The 19854-nt window shown below is 38.9% G+C and overlaps 2 protein-coding genes across 2 annotated transcripts; both read right to left on the minus strand.

The window, feature by feature from the left end:
* Window positions 1-134: 134 nt before the first annotated feature.
* Window positions 135-14693, minus strand: LOC141901434 (protein pigeon-like). Its single transcript, XM_074788658.1, has 29 exons — window positions 14565-14693; window positions 14149-14237; window positions 13352-13408; window positions 13131-13200; window positions 12953-13009; window positions 11864-12040; window positions 11010-11059; window positions 10423-10620; window positions 10127-10217; window positions 9654-9754; window positions 9476-9575; window positions 8732-8806; window positions 8251-8343; window positions 7751-7822; window positions 7146-7309; window positions 6994-7063; window positions 6565-6662; window positions 5616-5852; window positions 4967-5076; window positions 4456-4627; window positions 3945-4040; window positions 3762-3832; window positions 3576-3670; window positions 2856-2975; window positions 2714-2781; window positions 1907-1997; window positions 1552-1620; window positions 1315-1416; window positions 135-900 (listed from the first exon to the last, which is right to left on the minus strand). Exons 1-29 carry the CDS (start codon window positions 14638-14640, stop codon window positions 782-784), a joined length of 2988 nt encoding a protein of 995 aa, XP_074644759.1. The 5' UTR covers window positions 14641-14693; the 3' UTR covers window positions 135-781.
* A 2330-nt stretch (window positions 14694-17023) lies between these two features.
* Window positions 17024-17866, minus strand: LOC141902236 (galactoside 2-alpha-L-fucosyltransferase SEC1-like). Its single transcript, XM_074789877.1, has one exon. The coding sequence runs from the start codon at window positions 17864-17866 to the stop codon at window positions 17024-17026; it is 843 nt and encodes a 280-aa protein (XP_074645978.1).
* Window positions 17867-19854: the final 1988 nt, after the last annotated feature.

The raw sequence follows: 19854 nt of genomic DNA on the forward strand, positions 1-19854 counted from the left end.
TTTATAATTCACATCGCCAGCCATCTTCCCAGATAAACCAGATAAGAAGCACAGATATCAAACGCATTCTAAAAAAATTCACGACAAATTCACGGTTTTTTTAACACGAAGTAATCCGTTTTATTTGATCTTCAACGTGTATACCCATATATCTACATGAACACAGGTTTCTTCGAATTTCGCGCAATAATCCTTCTAAAAGGAATAACGGTTTTATAATAACAAAAACCAAATATAATCAGATAAAAACCCACTATCTACAGATTAAAAGAATTAAAAGCAAGAATTTATTTATTCAATCCAAAATATAAATAAGACACGACGTTTCGATCTCACCCTAGAGATCATCGTCAGGTGGGAATTAAATTCTTTTAATCTGTAGATAGTGGGTTTTTATCTTATTATCCGTTCACCACGTTTGAGTGTGGTTATCGTTCAAATGTAATCATTATAGCAAATTTTACATAAAAATATAAATTACGATTTACGAATTGTATATAACATTTTGATCACCGAGGAAGACATATCACATCAACTGAATACATGTAATTACATTAAACAGCGCTTGCCAAGGATTGCCTCTGATAAACTCATTGCCTGGACAGAATATTTAAATTTTTCATATTCCAATTAATGCGAGCAACACGTTGTCACCCGGACAGACCTGGAATTGATTTACTCGTATCCGTCCCGTGAGATGCGCAGTCTACTGTAACCAACGAGTAAGAGATGATTGCTCGTAGCATGTAACCTAATCCAACGCTTCATTCCGATTGGAAATTCATAAATTGATATGGAAATCGGAATAGCCGGCTTTCCGCGTGAATACAAGCGCCGACTGTTCGATGAACGTCTTGTCCAGTCGTGACATGGCGCCGTCGTCGTTCTTACCGCCACGATCTACAACGAAAAACAACGACACAATTCATCAGAAATTGATTCCCGAAACGAAGGAGCCATCAATCCGCTGCCTGAACCGACCACGTCAAGAACATTGGACATCGTAGTTTGAAGTCTTACACGATCGATACATGAAAGTGTGTTGATAAAATGTCTTCATTTAGAAATTTCTCAGGTGAAGTTTAGAACACATGTGATGTTTGGATGATCAGTTTCCGAAAATGTGCCGATAGAATTAATGTTTGGTGTTAGTATATTTTCAATCAAAAATGTCTCAGGTGAAGTTCTGAATACATGTGAACACCGAACAATCCAAAATCTGAAGTATTTGATTTCTCAGGATTCAGGCAGCCAATTGATACCAGCACAAATGACAACGATATATTGTGCATCGATTACCGAAGTGATACTTGCCTTTTTTGCAAAGCATTTCTACGAATGTGTTCAGAGGAGGGAATGCGAGACCGGACGCCGATGACTCTTGACTAGAATTTGAATCTTGGCTGCTGGTGCTTTCTGAAAATACATATTTCGCCAAAAGTTGAAAGCATGAAAAATTAGGATCGAACCTTACGTGACCATTCGATAAAAGATGTCATTCAAAACCATGGCAAAAACGTGAAAAACCAGCCGAAATAGATGAATACTCACGTAAAACTGGATCTATATTTGGCCTGATCTTTTTTCTATATGGATTGAAATCGGCCGGATCAAAAGAGTCTAAAAACAGAGGAACGAAAAACCATTAATGAGAATTTTCTTTTTTAATCAATTGAAAAGTAAGTGATAGTTTCGAATAAAAGTCCAATGGAATAGTGTATAAAAATTGAATGCAACGAACGAAATAGTTGAAGAGTTGAAAATATGTAAAATGTTGACAAACTTATAGACTTATTGCTTAATTTTCATCTCTAGAATAAACTTAACCCCGATTTAAGGAGCTGTGTCCAGGGCTTTTCCAATTCCATCAACAAACTGGACATCTTCGAAAGGTTTCAATATTTACCTTTAGACATCTTCGTCGACACCATTTCTTGAACTAGATGACGCCGACTGATCGGATGGTTCCATCGAAGCAAACATTCTCGAGCGCAATCCTGAAGACAGAGAAACAAGCTAGAATGAAAATAGGCTGTCGGGATCTTCTCGGTTAGATGTTCAGAAAAGTTGAAATCAAGTTCATTTCAATGTTTTGACCGTGAAATAGGGATTATTTGAGATCTTATGTTATTCATTTTCATGAGTTCAGTAAAGGCTAGTCATAATGCTGTCATCGGGACTAAGAAAAATATGGCGATTTAATGAATTTGGTATTAAAAACAATGGTTTTATGATTGAATTCGAGTAGGATTTGGCATATTTGTTCCCAGAAGAACATCGGCGTTACATGAGCACTGGCATTGAAATAGATGGCGTTATAACGGATTTCGACTGGGGTCCATTTCTAACCTTGAATCAATTCTCAACGCTTTCAGTGCTGGCTAATTAATACCCTATAGTGCTGAAGATAATTTGAAAATTCTGAAGAATTTCACCCCAGTGTTTTGAATAACGGGAATAGCACTATACACGTCTACACCCTGGCGCGGTATATCGTTAGTTACTAATATTTCACTATGTTTGACAGGTGCTGCCATCTTTCAAGAGAGATAATTAGTAATTACTAATTAAATCAATACACCGCAGTGCGGTGTACTAGCAAAATCCATCACCGATTCGTACACCGCACTGCGGTGTAGACGCACTGAATGGGTTAACTGACAATTATTTAACTGGGTCCTGAATGATTGACACCTCTGTTTAAATTGATTACCTGCGGTAGTTTTGTAATTAACTGATATTTAATGCGAACGTTGTCCGGGTTCAGCGAATCATCGAGTTCTGCAAATACAAAGATTGAAATGGAATAAGAGGACGTTATTGAGAAACGACACGCGCAGTGCTCAAATGCTTACCTTCGATAACTCGGGTCATAAATTCCTCGGTCAACTGAAGAACGCCCATATCTACGTAGTGAAGAAACAAACGGAAATCCAAAGCGCGAAATCCTAGACTCGTAAAGAACGTACTAAACACTGCAAATAAAACAACACGAAGCAATCAATGCAATTTCATACCTGGTACAGAAAAATATTAGTTATGAACAGATTTTCTGGTCTCCTGAAGTTCGTTGTTACAAGGTTAAACTGTGATTTCAGAACTATCGGGTTATAACAAACAGATGTTCTGATCCCTTGAAGTTCGTTGTAACAAGCTTCCACTGTAATTTCATACTGGATATAACAGTGAACTATCAGTTATAACGAACAGATTTTCTGGTCTTCTGAAGTTCGTTGTAACGAGGTTCCATTGTAATTTCTTACTGGATATAACAGTGAACTATCGGTTATAACGAACAGATTTTCTGGTCTTCTGAAGTTCGTTGTAACGAGGTTCCACTGTTATTTCATACTGGATATAAAAGTGAACTATCAACTAAAACGAACAGATTTTCTGGTCTCCTGAAAGTTCGTTGTAATGAGATTCTACTGTAATTTCATACTAGGGGTGCCAATTGGGTACTAAAACCTTTTAAAATAAATACTCTTAAAATTATTTTGGCCAAAAATATCAGAAGTTTACTTTAGAGCAAATTAGCCTAGACCCCAAATCAAATTTCAACTATATGAACTTACTTGGGGCTGTTGGGAATCCTAATTCATTCGTTGCCAAATAGTATCTCTCATATACATAGAATAACTCAGTCTCTTGGATGGATGCCTTTAATGACCTAGAATTGTAACATTCGAAAATAACTTTCATTCTCAGTAATATCACAACTAAAATATGTTCTATTCTTCTATATCCACAAAGCAACTTACAACGGTAGATTTTCTTCTTCCGTTCGAAGAATGCTCCAAATTATGTGACACAATTGACTTGACTGTTGCATCTGAAAAGATTTCCGAGTTTTCAGATTGGAAATCCAGTTGTAGGATTCTAGCAGCTAGTTACGCACCTTCGCACCAGCATACATGTTCCAAAACGATTATATCAGTACATACCATACATTTTACGTATTCGATTGCAAGTTTTTTAGCCTTTTCTTTCGAGTCTGTTTTCTTGAATTTCTTCAGATATTGACAAACCAGGTCCACGCACTGTAAAACGGTATCAATAACGGCATTCATACGTAACAGATTCAATAAAATAGCATAGCAGACTAAGCTTAACTGAATTTGTAAATGCACGCAGACATAAACATGCCAGTACAGTCAAACCCAATAAACCCCTTCCAAAAAACTGCCATCCCCTCCTAATGCCAGGTTTTTCCCTGAACAGGACCCAGTTCCACAGTTCTGAGTTAGAGTTATCTCTGACTTTAAATTAGTTCATTTTCGATGTTTTAACTCAAAAAATCAAATCTTAACACACATCTGTGGAACTGGTTCCTGTATTTCATGTTGGAACCAGTCAAAATGAAACCCTGACATGCCACCATACTCTCTTTACCATCAAAATCTAAAATCACCGATGTAGACCGTTCTATGGGGGTCGACTGTATCTTGTACTTACACAACTGGCTACAGAATCTTCCAGTGGATCTGGGTCGTAGGCCGGGCCCAGAAACGACGGCATCGGACCGAGTATTATTCCGGTACGCGACGGAGGCCTGCTATGCGAACTGGCCACGTTTGAAATCGGTAGATTCTCGGGTGACACTTTCGGCAGAGATGACGAAAATTTGCTGAAAATATAAACACAATGGATCTTTAATAAAATCTTATCCACCCCAGTTTCACGAAAAGTGTGTTACCGTACTCAAAGTTTTGGTCAAATTGCTTTTGTTTACATCATGAGGTAAATGCCATTCAATTCAAACTTATCCGTTTTGAGCTAAACCTTTGACATCATACCGAACCCTTGCCAAGTTTCGTAAAAATGTTAATCTCAGATTTCAGTCTACCTAATTGCATATTTTCAATAACTACAAAAATTCAGACTTAACATTATATCCTCTCTCTCGAAAGCCCGCTTGATTCCTAGATATCAAAAATCAGATTTCTAGAAACAAAAGGTTTTTTACCTTTTAGCTTTGATTGTTATTCGGCGTATTATGGAAATGTTTTCGACTGGAGCACCAGGAGGCGCGTATGAAGCGCCGCTGGAACTTTTCTTCGAAGATTCGGAACCTTTCTAAAATGGACACACCAATTAGCACAATACACGAGTGAATTGGGAACATTAAGCTGAAAAGCAATAATTTTAAATGAAGGAACTAGAATTTGATAGTATCGGGGACTTGTTCCATAGTTAATACCGAAGTCCAAAAGTGGTCTCAAATCTTGAGACTGGTCTCATGTTTTTAGATTGGCTATAGACATAAGTTGGTCTTAAACAGGTGTTAAGTCTAAGCCATGACTATGCAACCGGCCCCTGAATATTAAAGATTGGAAAACATGAAAGGTGTGATGAAATGAATAGAACCAGGGGCGATTCTAGGATAATAGAAAACATAAAAGAAAAGGAAGCCATGCTGAAGGCCACAAGCGGGGTTCCACTTCGGTGTTAAGACATTTTATTGTTAAGAACACTTGAAAAGATAAAATTTCTGAGACAAGTGTCGAATTTCTAGGTTTTGACAAAAAGGCAACTTCAATGGAAAGCAAGTTCGCCTGACCCTAGAAACCACCCTCTCTGCCACCAAACTTTTCAATCACTGTTTGCATAACTACCATTTTTGACTGTTGCCACGCCATTCCATTTGCCATCTCGACGGCGAACAACTCCTTCTGTACGAGCTCGTGACAGAATCGAGATCCGAACTCTTTGCTGGCCTGTAGGTGGCGCTGTAGATTTTTCCACATGTTTTCGCCCGGTGACGACTTATGCTTGTCATCACTTACGGCGAGCATCGCTAGTCCGGGCAACTTTGAGTAGAAGATTTTCGCCAACACGACATTACCAGGACCCTAATAAACATATTGAACACTTATGTAAAGATCCCAAAGTACAGAATGATAGCACTGGTGCAAAGTTTCTTAACCAGTGTTACTAGTCAGCGGTCAGTTTCTAAAAGACCAGAGTCCAGTTTCATAGTTCCGATTTGCCTCAGAGTTAACTCATTGAATATGAACTAACTTTAACTCAGTGTTAACTCTAACTCGCAACTGTGGAACTGGGTCCAGTGTTTTCCATGATAAATAGTAATGTCGCAATCAATTTATTTGAGACAATCATTTGGACGCAATGTTAATAACTCTTTCAGTGTTGACCAATTCTTTCCATAGAGTGCAGGAGATAATTTGAACATTTTGGAAAATCCCCTCCCCTCCAGTGGTAAGGTTCTAATTCTCTCTAGTCAAACTCAGGACTAAGGAACTGACCCTGGTAATTTAGTAACTGGTGAACATGACTTGTTAAGACTGCTTAACTTACAACAACCTTTCAATAACTGATCCCTGTACTGTGGTATATAAACCCTGATTAACATTCATACCCTTTAAAGAATTCATAAACAGTAAACTTTGCCTAAGTCCGAATATTTCGATGTTTTTAAAACATTACTTGTAGACGTTCATTTAATTTGTCCATTACAGAAATAAACTCTCAAATCATAGTTTTAGGAAAATGCTGGAAATCCGACTTATTCAAAGCAGAGGATTTTCCTGGTTCATGACTTACGAGTTCTGAATATCCTCGACAAGTTTCACTCGCCGTAAACGGTAACAGCCTCATGTAATCTTTCTCTAAAATTCTCCTCGTCGAAGCAAAAGTCGATGCTGTGTTTATATTAAGAATAGAAAGTGCATCGAATAAGAAATTTTCATTTCGTGATCAAAGGGCAACTTAAAAATGAGATAAGGACCCAGTTCCACAGTTGTGAGTTAAGATTCAACTGAGAGTTAACTCATTGAAATTTCAACTAAAGAGTTAACTGTAACTCACAACTGCGGAACTGGGTCCAGTAGCCAGTTCTAAGTATGTTCAATACCAACTAGATGTTCCACGTTTTTGTTTAAAAGTGATTGAAATTATCCTGATTAAGAAAACTAGACACTGAAAGATCCACTTGGTTTCCCCAGCCCGGAAAAGCAAATGTATATTATTTACCGATCAGAAATTCCTTTAAAACAACCAAAATTTCCGGGCTAGTCGGCGTTCGAAAAATATGTTCCATTATCTGAAAACGTGAACGGATGGAGATAGAAAATGGAGAATTTCGTGGAAACGATTTCAAAGAAGCGCGAACTTCATCTTCATACCCGTTTGAAGAACGCGATGTCGCGACAGTGGATAGTCGCGTAATGTTGAACGGCCAGTTTCATCGATGGAGACAATTGATCTTGTTCGAGGCGATTCATCATTTTCTCGCGATCGAAATTAACTTTGTAGAAATTCTGCGTTTCCAAGTCGTACCACCAATTACCTGAATGTGTAGATCTTATTTCAAAAACATCTCAATATTTAGACTGAGAATCGATTGAAGCTCAGCTATACGTGAAGGAAGCATTACCATATATTCATACATAAAATCAGTGGACATCCTTTACTAAACAAATCCTAAATGAGATTTTAGAATATCCTCTTTGAATATCACATTTTTTAAAACTAGTTCTAGTAATCTTTCTCTTAGGTTATGAAGTCTGACTTGTCTGAGGGGTTAAGTTCCTCTTGGTTTATCAAATCAACTGACGGTTCAATCAACCTTAGCATTGAAATCAAGACTGGTCCATAAAATCTTTACTCAACAACCATATACATGTAGTTTGATTAACCTCAACAACCATATACATGTAGTTTGATTGACCCTAGGGTTAGAGGTATCAACGGGTGTAAACCAGGCCCAGTTTAAATTTTGGGATTTTACCTGATCCGACTCGATCCGACGTAACTGTTACCAAAATAGAATTCGTCTTCAGCGGAGGTAAAATTGTTTGATCTGAAAATCAGAAAAACTGATTTAGGCAATTTATTGCAATTTAGGCAATGACCAATGACAACTTAGAGCCCTTAACAATTTCATGGCCTGAAGGTATTTTAGTTAACTGTCCAAGTGAGAACAATTAAAAAAGCTTCTCTGATGAAACTTTTAAGGGTTATCGGGTTAGAACTAGATTTGGTTCACGCACGGAGGTACCCCTGGTACATCAGCGAACTGACCAATGAGAACTTAGAACATTTTAACAATCCCAGTTTGATTGGCCAGTATATAATTGCATTTTAGTAAACTGACCAATGAGAACTAAGAACACTTAAAAAACCCATTTTGATAGACCATTGTGGATATAATGGAGTTCCAGCAAACTGACCAATCAGAACTTAGAACATTTGAACTACTAGTAAAGCAACCCATCAGTGAGACATTACCGTGGCTGATAATGTGATGACATGGTTCCAATTCGATGCCGACATTCAGTAAATGAGTAAAGTGTCCCGGACAATAGACAAGTAAATAATCATCTGAAACAAGTGAAATAAGTGGTTATAATATATATTATGACAAAGTATTCAAATTTCAAAATTTTGATCAATATCAGAAAGGACATAATAAGACATTAATCATTTCAAAACGAAATCATAAATTCTTAGGAGTTTCCATTTGGGATCATTCATTTATTACGTAAGCATAAAATTTGAATTTTTCAACCCCCCTTCCCCTTCTGTATGCAAAATCGGCCATTTTTTCACAGCATTAAGCATTACAGTACGCAATTGACCCCTCCCCCCTTCTCTAATGCGTACGTAATAAATGAATGACCCCTCACAAATCATTATGAAAGGAGTAACTAAAAAATATATCAATTTAGAAGACTGAAAAGAGATTTTTTGATAATCGCACTTCACTTACTTAGCCACGAAAAAACGAGCCTTGTTCCCTTTGACGACTTTGGTACGTTTGGTAAAACACAACGAATTGTTTTCTCTGTACAAAACAAAACATCTAAAACAGTTACAAGTCTAAACATGACTCGGCAAGGATTCAAACTTGATGAAAAAGAAAACCCTTCCTGAATGGACCCAGTATTGCAATGATTTCATTATACAATGTAAATATATTTAGCTAGGGTTATTAAATTCAAGCAAAAAAGACCAGCTGCAATGGGTAAAACTGAAACCCATCTCTGAGGTTTTCGAGGAGAGAAGATGGTGCTGGGAAGAGGCATTCTCAACAAGCCCGCTGATGCCCTCCCAAGAGGCGCTCTCCCATGGAGAGGTCAGCCCTCTAGAAATATCTGAAAGCATTCCATGACCTGAGAACTGGAAGAAAAAGATCGGACACGGGAAACAGCCTGAAGGAAGGCAACTGATCAACATGTCAGGAGGACCCTAGCTGTAGCTCCATGTGCCAGCTAGGGTGGTCCTAAGGTATTCATCTACATCTATATCTACATAGGTACGTCACTCTGTCACGACTTGATAATCCTGATATCCGATACCAATTGATATCTGGTATTCATGAATCTATACAATTAGCAATCAGATTGTCACAGCACAAACATGGACACAGGCACTACTGAGACAGACAGGCAGGCAGAGTGTAAAATGTGAGCTACAGTGACAAATTTAAGGCTGCCAAGTCATCCATATTTACCATTATGCAACATCAATACACTGTATTGCGCAATGTCCTCTTGTTTATTGTTGTTGCCAGCAGCCGACTGACCCACCGTTGAAACACTTGATGGTCGCCGCTGAAAGAACGCTTCGTTAAATCAGTAACAATTTTTTAGAAATGTGCTTACAACCAGTCTCAAAACCTTAGCACGCACCTTTCCAAGTGATTTCGGTTGATCGTCACAAGGGGGGTGTTCGTAACAAACGCAAAATGTTCCATTCGGCTGTGTTAGTACTTGCATATTGAAGAAAATATCTGTAACAAACGGAGGTAGATTTCATCTAAAAAGTTTACCGATGGAAACTGCCCATTTAAACTCAGATTCTCAGAACCCTTTCAGTGCTGACTAAAAATACCCGAAACTGCTGGATATAATTTGAAAATTTGAAAAATAAATTTCACCCAGTGTCGAATAACGGGCATACCGCTTTAGTGTGTCTACACCACAGTGCGGTGTATCGCTAGTGAATAATATTGCACTATGTTTGACATCTTTCAATAGAGTTAAAAACTAACTACTATTACCATCAATACACTGCGATGCGGTGTACTAGAAAAGTCGACCAGCAGTTTATACATTGCACTGTGGTGTAGATGGACTTAAAAGGCTAAGCTTTCAGTACATACCAGGTGTATAGTTAGCAGGGGCACAATCCTCATAGGCCACTCTTGAATAGGAGCGTTGGCTGTATACTGGCAAATTCAACGATACCTCAAACTAGAGAAAAAAAAATTAACTGTAAACCCATTCATCTCTACTTATGACAGTCAAAGCAGTAAACCTAATGCTGGTATCAATCTGAGTCTGGAATTTCAGAAAGACAATCTGACTATACCTCCAATTTACTATCATTCCTGATTGACCCAATCGAGCCAAGTCTTTCAGGACAGGTTTTTGACGACAGTCATAATCCGTCACTCACCACTGGAAAGTAGTTCGTAGCCGTACAACCGAACTGATAGCACGTCAGATAATAAGGGGGCGGAGTTTCGTCGTCGTAGCAGACGGACGATCGACGCAATCGTTTCTGTACGACGTATAACTGTTGATTCACGGTGTCCCACTGAGCCCACAGAAATTTCTTCAACATTTGCTCGCGGCGAGGTTGGTCGCACATGATCTGAAACAACGCGATGAATGATGAATAAATATTTGATCTTAGCTAGAAGTCAGTATCCGATATGAAGAGCTAGATCCAGTTCTTCATTAGTGTGGGTTTAATTTGGACCCAGTTCCATAGTAGCATGGGTTTGATATGAATGTGAATCCAGTTACTCAGTTGTAATTGTTTAATTTTACTGTTGATCCAGTTCCACAGCTGAGTGGGTTTAATCTGACTCTGCACTCAGTCACATGTGGCTTTAGTTCAGACTCTGGATCCAATTCCACAGTTGTGTCGATTCAATCAGTGGCAATTGGTCTCCAGTAGTCAGAGGCAAATGTTAGCCAATCGCGATCGTAAAATTACACATTGCAAAACACCTCAGAATTTGCGAAATTCAAACGTACCAATCGGCCTTCTCCTGCTCGAGCCATCGGAAAATGATATAAACCAACCGCTGAAAGTAAATTATAATAAACCTTTCGATTTTTACTATGACGGTTTGACACTCTGGTCTTTATTTGCGACACATTGCAAATTTCTACCTCTTCTCATCCTACCTCTGCAGGGATTTGAACCAGATGGCACCTAGCCATGGCAAGAAACCCTGGTGGTTATCAGTGTTAGTCGACTATTTGCGAATTAAATCAAACTGAATATCAGTTAGTCAGAACTTACAGTACAAAAAAAGTGAACCACACAATTGAGCACGGTCGCTGTAGTTCGGACCACTAGTCGACTAACTAGAAAACTGAACTTCGCCCTGCTTGATTAGCCCCAGTGTACAGGTACAGCGCGCAGATTGCCTGTTGTTTAATAATCACCGAAGCAAATTCATGGAAAGCCATCTGTGAAATAAATAACCCAGGTTAAAATAAGAGATTTCTGATAATTACATCATGGCTAAGTGCGCATGTACCAATGCGCTGGGCTAATCAGACAGGGTTTCGTGCCAGGCCGAGTCTCGCGATTACATCAGTTCGAAACCGTGCTGAAGGAGGATGACCACTTCTAGAATCGTAAGATTCATACGCCTGATGATGGCTAAGTTTTTTTAGCTGAAACGTCGCTCAAATATATATATATATATATATATATATATATATATATATATATATATATATATATATATATATATATATATATATATATATATATCATTTCACTTTGCATTTTTGGCTTAATCAATGTGGGATTTGTCGCTTTTATTCATCAAACGCGGATATTGTGTATCTTATCGACTCATTACTTCTAGACTTACAATCTTTATGTAACAGCATGAGCATCCGTGATTCGCGTTCGGCGACGTCGTTATAACCAGTTTTCTGTCGGTCGTACAGGAAGTTCAGCTGAATGTGATTGATGCTCTCGATGTTCAACGAGAACATACGATTCTGAGGAATGATCTCGGCGACGTAACCTTTATAGACGTTCTCGTCTAAAACCAGAAATAAACGAGAGATTCTAACGAATCGGGGTCGATACAGATCGGTCATTCTGGGACGTACAGATTTTTCATGAAAATTCCAAATTTCGAAGAAGTGTCCGCATCACTCCTGACTCCAGACTCCTGGTATATCAATACTGTTTATCTCCATAAACCGTTATTTCCATTGTTTTCTAAGTAAATTTCTATCCTTTTCACTACCGGCACTTGGTTTTTAATCGGGGTACCCGTAGCGCTACTGTGGCAATCGAGGATTCCACTTATGGCAGGCGAGGATCCACCAGGTTCGCTAGTGGTTACCGCGCTTCAATTTCTTCTACATTTCAATTTTTCTGATTAGTAAAATCAATTTCTAATAAAACTATACCGTAAACTCATTTGGAAAGTCAATGTTATATCTATTCGATGACTTATTTGACAACATTTTGATTTGGGAGCCTAAAAATCCAGTTCAAAGTTCATTGAACTTATTTTCACTACATATAACTGAGTGTATTGTAGCGCCTTCTGGTTTGTGCCCATACCACTTTTACCGCTTAATTGGTTAAAATTATAGTTCCAAGCTAAAGTTCAAAGTTGTTAACAACTTCGAACCTAAAAACATAAGTCCAACTCTATTTATTTGTTTATTGTTCAAAATTGCAGGAGTCTTTAAGGAGTTTTGGGCAGTCTTATATCTATTCGATGACTTGTTTGATTTGGATTTGGAAGCCTAAAAATCTAGTTCAAATTTCATCGAAAACTCATTTTCATTACAAATAGCTTTTTGTATTGCATTTATCTGGTATTTTCACAAATAGCCTCGTGTATCGTTGCGCCCTCTGGTGGGTTTTATTTTCATATTTTAACAAAATCGTGCGCAAGAGAATTACAACGGAGTCCGATGAAGAATCCACGACTTACATTTGTTCTCTTTGTTACTTTTTCCTAAAGCGGGTATCGACTCCAGGCATGTGAAGGCTGTCGATGGAAAAAAATACAAATAAATTCATAAGAATTAAGGGATGAACGAGGACAAAACGTTGACGCACTTCAAATCAAAAACCCTCTATTTACGAACCAGCTCAGAAAAATATCTTACCTACTAACGTCCTCTCTTGATTGATGCTAGCATTGACGATATGTACGCACGTGTCATGGATAAAAATGACCTTAAAAAAAAAAAACAGCAGATCACGGACGGGTTTTAAGTTATTAGATTATACATTATTGAACGAAAATGAAGAAAAATCGAAGAAAGTTAAATCGGTCTTAGATCTCCTTAACTTTGAAATTGCTGCCCACGTAAGCAGCCTGACGTACCTTGCAAGCGGAACGCCTGAAGTCGGACACAGCCAGCTGCGTTATTTTTTCCGTGAACTAAACGAAATAAAAACACCTTTTAGTTAGCCCACTTCTAGAATCTAATAACGTCAGTACGTATTTCTGGCAGCGTTTTGAACTTCATAATCGAATTGAGTTTCGGTACTTCTGCAACTGTTCGATTCATTGTCTGTTAGGAAGCAGGGGCCGATCTAGGAAGAGTACAGGAGATAAGTACCACTGCGTAGAAGGGGTCAAAAATCATCAATCTATATTTTTCATACTTCAACCGAGACAATTTCATGATCGATTTAAAAAAAGCACCCGATATCTCAGAATAAAGTAGGCTAAAAATACATCCAGGACCCAGTTCCACAGTTGTGAGTTAGAGTTAACTTTGAGTTAAAGTTAGTTCATTTTCGATGTTTTAACCCAGGGTCAAATCTTAACTCAGAACTGTGGAACTGGGTCCAGATTATTATTTAACAAACTGGAAGTTACGGGGGATCTGCACTCTATCTACGTACGCGCATGCGTGAAGGAATAGGGTTAGGGTAAGGTGAGGCTTTATATAAAATCAAATTAACTCACTCAACCTCCAGTCGTGTGCTGTGGCGCAGTGGGTAAAGCGCTCTACTACTTTTTGGTTTTGTTTCGAATCCCAATATTATAAATCAGAATTTTACTCTATTGCGCATGCGCTAACTGTCCTCCATAACCGGAGCTGTCGCACTCCGTTTACGGACTCCGAGCCACAGGGTTTTATTTAAAAGACACAACAGCGTTCGTGTACTTACATTGCCATCGATGGGAACCGAATCCCAACTAAACAGAATTGTTCCATCTTTTTCGAAGCCAACAATACGAAAATTCTCCAAATTCGATCCTGATTCGAAGATAAGATAAAGAAAAACGCTATCGGGCTATCATGGCCATAGGGCAGGGGCACAGGGACTTGACACAAAAGGATTTTGACCCCAGTATCCTAGGTACTATATACAAAAAAAAACTTTTTTTATATATATAGTACCTAGGATACTGGGGTCAAAATCCTATTGTGTCAAGTCCCTGTGGGCAGGGGTAGGCCTTAACTAACTCATGGATGGTTCTCCTCTGCTCTCTGACTCTCAGGACATGCAGAGGACCTCTCGACTCGTCTCAGAACAGAAGGTTTATTGGACCTGACCACATGAAGTCAAATCACGGTACTTACTGCCGTCAACTGAATTTTCAACGGCAAACGGTAATAAATCTGCATGGCAGTTTATCGCACATGACAAATCCAACATTATCGACACATCTGACAGTTTCAGCCGTTCACCAGCAGAATTTGCGGAAATGAATTCGGGTTTTCCCCAGACAAGTATTTCCGGGTTTAATTCGTATCGAGCAGGACACTTTCAATTCAATACAATTTTATTTTATTCAGGAATATATCATACGGGCGTGAAGCAGTAGTTGAGTATAATGAAATCTAAGTGACGGATGCCTCGTCACAACCAATTATCTAGTACATAGAAGTGTAAATAAAGAAAACGTAGGATTCGTAATCTTGTACGTTTTGGCGAGTCTAAACAGAAAATATCACCCAAAATATATATTGTCCCTGCCTGAGAAAGATATGAACACATAAAAATTGACGGTTTTGTAAACGAATGTCCCTTACAGGGAAAATCACTAGATTTGATTTCATGTGTAATGACTTATTGTAAGAATGTTAAGACCAGTGGTCGATTTTCTAGTTTTCTAGTCAACTGAGCCCGCAGGGATGCAAAAATTATGGAAATCAATTTTCGTAAGAAAGACATCGAAAATTCGCCCTGACTCAAATTGTAAATTGTGAAATTGTAAATTGAAATTTTACGTTAATGCATAGTTTCCGATGGGGCTTTCTTTCGTGGTGACCTTGTGATTATATCCGCATTTAGTGGTCGCACCCCACCCAAAAACAACAAACAAAATCGCTTTCGAAATCCTATGCTATCAGCGGCTGCTACAGCAGGCCTACCAAGCTCAGACAGAGAGCCAGACACAGAGCCGGTATCCTCAGGATTGGCAGCGACGCGTTCTAAAAAAGAGACTGAGATCATCACAATTTGTGCCACCAAGAGCTAAAACAGAAATTCAATCTTTTCTCAAGACTAAAGATTTTTCAGAACTCCAGATACTAATAGCGCAGCAGTCAGGACTATAAGCTTACAATATCTTTAATGCCACCTAAGTGCAGAAATTACATTCAAATGCGCTGACAGTTCGCGATTTTTCAGAACTCCATTTTATCTTCGCACGCTTGCTCTCTTTGTGATGCTTGTCCTTTTTCAGTATATATGCCCGTTTCATTTCTTGTGCTCCTGTCAAACTCTGTCCCTGGAAACCCCCCCCCCCCCGTTATTGATGAATCATTCCGTTGAATCGACGATTCAAAAGGAGGGGGATTTTAACCTACTTTGAAGAATTGGGGATTTTTACCCAGGGGATTTTTATCAAGGGGATTTTTACCTAGGGGATTTTTACCGCTAATTTTTACCGCTTACCGCTAACCCGTCAAATCATCTTATAAAGGTAAAAACTACATTGGTGGTTCCACATGTAAATCGTTTCTTTATTTTCATATAAGTAACCTAAACTTAACTAAAATTAGTCAGAGGTAAGACTTGTGGAATAAGTGTTCGCATCCTTATTTGAAACTTGCAGGTATGTGTTTGTACCCTGTCGGTGACGAATGTCATTATCAGTTCGTTGTGAATATTTTGGCGCTGTAAAAATGCGCCTAATCCCACATCCAACTGCTTTCAATTCGAAGTTGTAATGCAACACAAAAAAAAACGATTATGAATTTAGAAATGTGTGTATCTTCGTCATCAAAACATTCGATTAGAGTTTCAGTTATCTGTAACACATGTACGAGCCTTCTTTATTTTCTTGTGTGTGTAAGATTAATTACCTTCTAAATGGATCTCAATTGTCACGTGTAAATCGAAATAAACGTAGACTCGTATGCCTGGTCCGACCAAATAAAATTTGTGTTGTTTTAATCTTGTAAAATAACTTTAATTTTCTTTTTAACATCATTCGGACGACTATTATCACGGAATCTATAATTACCTTTGTTAACTCATTATTTACCAGGGCGCGATACTTTTGTATAAATTTCTTATCTGTAGTATTCGTGTACAAATTTTTTTATCATCGATATATTTCTTTGTCTAGGGCAGCCCGTAATTAGGTACAGTCTCTAGACTTGTGGGTGTCCTCGCAATAAGTTACATTAATTTCAAATGTTCCATATTGTATATATGCACGAATATGATAGAATTTGTAATCGGTTCATTTCTATGGCTGCCGGGTCTGTCATGATAAAATTGATCACAATTTAGAGAAAGTAATGTACCGAGTAGATAGGGCGGCCGGCCTGGTCAAGTTTTAAGCTCATGGGCATAGCAGAGAAACAAGGCACGTATTAATTTTTGTTAGGCTTACATTCTCAAATGTCCCATGTATATATGTATGTATGTATAATTAGTTATTGAGAAATAAAATGCATCCTTCGTTCGTTTGCTCGATCAGAAATTCCTATCAAACAAGAGACGTTTTCAACTGGATAAATCATCAAAGTGTCATGCTTTTAGTTTTTTTCCCGTGTTCAGTAGATCGTCGCCAACCTGCGAGATTTTAGCCGGACAAACCGATCCAACGCGGCGGAAAGTACTCCTCGTGGTCTACCTGTAGTTCCAAGGGCGAACCTTTGCGCGGCCAATCCTTGTAGTATAAGGTAGTTCCATTGGCTAACCAGGCTCCCCACCAACCGAACGAACCGACAGTCACAATTACATGATCAGACGATGCTATTATAGCGAAATCTAACTCGGCACTATTCGATTTCGAGAAATAGATTTTCTTATTTTCGATTTTAGCCATTGTTCGTTCGCACCAAGGAATATCGTCTGACGCAACGATGAACACGACCCCATTGCCGTATAATGACGTCATGTAGTCCATGGCTTTAAGTAAGTAACTGCTAGGTGCTGCTGTATGGCCGTGGTCCTCAATATCCTTCACCATATCACCGCGCCGTACGTGTACAGCGATAGTCGTTATTTTGACATTTGGGGTTAAACCGCGCGATAGACGAAGGTCTTCCTTGCAGTTAACGATGAATTTCGTGGCCGCTCGTTTCAAATACTTGCGAAATATCAACTGTTTTCGCAGCTCATCCTCGTAATGCTCGAAATACTTCCACGATTGGAAGTATCCTTTCAGGCTGCTGGCGGTCACACCCGTGACGTTGATTTTGTTGGAAAGCGCGTCGAATTTACACTGAAAGTTGTCGCGTTCTTTAAACACGGTGACGACATTCTCGCTAAAAACAACGGCCGGAGTCGTCATTTCGAACACCAATGATAGATCAAAGTTCGGAGGAACTACGGCTATTACCCCGTGGCGTTCGGTGACCGAAATCAGAATAGCATATTCGAACATTAGATAACCGATTCGCCCGTTAAAATCTACAGTCATCATGGGTAAATGGTCGTTTTCCAGGTCGGCATATGGGTTCGGGTGCAAAATAATCCAACAACATACCCCTAACGCTAACAGTATAAATGCTAAATACCTTTTCCACTGCCGTCGATTAACGGCAGCATTTTGCCTTTCGCAGCAGTTAGCAATCCGTACAGCATTCATGAGGATGTATCTCCAATTTTTTACCCTTGTAGAAGGCGAATAACCAACTTTCGAGCAACGCACCAGCCTCTGATTGTCGGTTGTTAATTGACTGTTGGTTGTTAGAATTCATCGCATAAGTTCACATTCACGTATAAGTGGTTTGCATCTCAACCGTTTTTACGCGACTTCCTTTTTTACAAACGGCACATTATCCTGATCGGATTTTCTTCACGCGGCGATTGTTGCATGCTTCCATACGCATCTCCGTCATACCTTTTTTAAAATTGCAAGTTGGATAATGAACTTGTTTGCCCAGACGAGATGGAGCGCATAAAGCGGAGAGAATTTGTAACTCATAGTAGTCCCCTGCGTCGTAAAGAACGCTGCATATCAACTATCCGATGAACGTTGCTAGGAAACACCGCTCATTGATTCACACTTTCTCCCCTCGATGCGAGCTCCTTACGATCTCAGAAACCACTGGGTTTACACGGCCGATATTTTGTCATGAGGAAATTAGGGGTTGGGATAAATATGGGTAGTTTCCTCCATCAGCTCTATAGAAGCCGTTCGGGAATATTGCGAGAAAATGTGCAACATAAGGCTAAAAAAAATTGATACCTTGTTTCTCCGCTCTGCTGAGCTTAAATGTTGACCCGGCCGGCCGCCTATCTACCCTGTACATTACTTTTTTTAAATCGTGATCAATTTAACCATAACAGACCCGGCCGCTATAGAAATGAACTGTTTATAAATTTTATCATATTTTACAAAAATGACCCGGCCGCTGCGGAGAAACAAGGTATCATTTTTGTTTAGCCTAATAGAATGATAACCACACTCAAACGTGGTGAACGGATAATAAGAAAAAAGCCCACTATCTACAGATTAAAAGAATTTAAAAACAAATATATAGAATATACGACGTTTCGATCTCACCCTAAAGATCGTCGTCAGGTGTCACACCTGACGATGATCTCTAGGGTGAGATCGAAACGTTTTTGAATTCTTTTAATCTGTAGATAGTGGGTTTTTATCTCATTGAATGTGCAACTTTTCGATGAATTTTCCCCCTTTCGACTATTCGATGCTTGAATGTATTTAAACAATATGTAACGCTTTTTACGGGACAATGAAATTTACAAAGTTCACGTACTTAAGTGAATTCTTCCTCGTCCACGGAAAATTAGATAAGTGTAATTGAAAATTCGACATAAGGATAATGAATAGTTGCTCTAATCACAGTTAGTCATATTCATCTACCAACTACGGTTGTGTATTAAAATTAATATTTAGGAGAAGCTTCCTGTTTCAACTGCTAATTATGGATATACTGATTCAATATGACCTGCACATAAGGAATTCGAAAGATCTGGGGCAAAAATGTGGACGCCACATCGTACATAATCTGTACCAAACTTTCATATCAGTAATAGATGAAGGAAATTAACAAGGCAGGGTCCAAAAGAGAAAAAAAAGCATTAAGAAAGCCAAAGACGAGGACCGCGAGCTGTATCCGACGAACGATGCAATTTCTGGCGCGTGATTGCTAAATGTGTATTTTAACGATCACAATATTGACGAAAAGGGGCCACCTCGATCGGAAAGCGCAAGGTTCGATTCCAGAAACACTAATTTTGGATCGGCCGCAGAGCGACACACACACACACACACACACCCAACGGGAAAGTCATGACCGTATACGTTTCATGGATACTGATATTGGAAGCAGGTGCGTAGATAGCCAACTCATCTCGAATGTCATGAGTAGCCACTGGTCAACGCTCTGTTACGCGCGCATACGCTAGGGATAAACAGGTGCGTGCTCTCCCGTAGAG

This window comes from Tubulanus polymorphus, chromosome 3, assembly GCF_964204645.1.
Source record: "Tubulanus polymorphus chromosome 3, tnTubPoly1.2, whole genome shotgun sequence".
NCBI classification, from domain to species: Eukaryota; Metazoa; Nemertea; class Palaeonemertea; order Tubulaniformes; family Tubulanidae; genus Tubulanus; species Tubulanus polymorphus.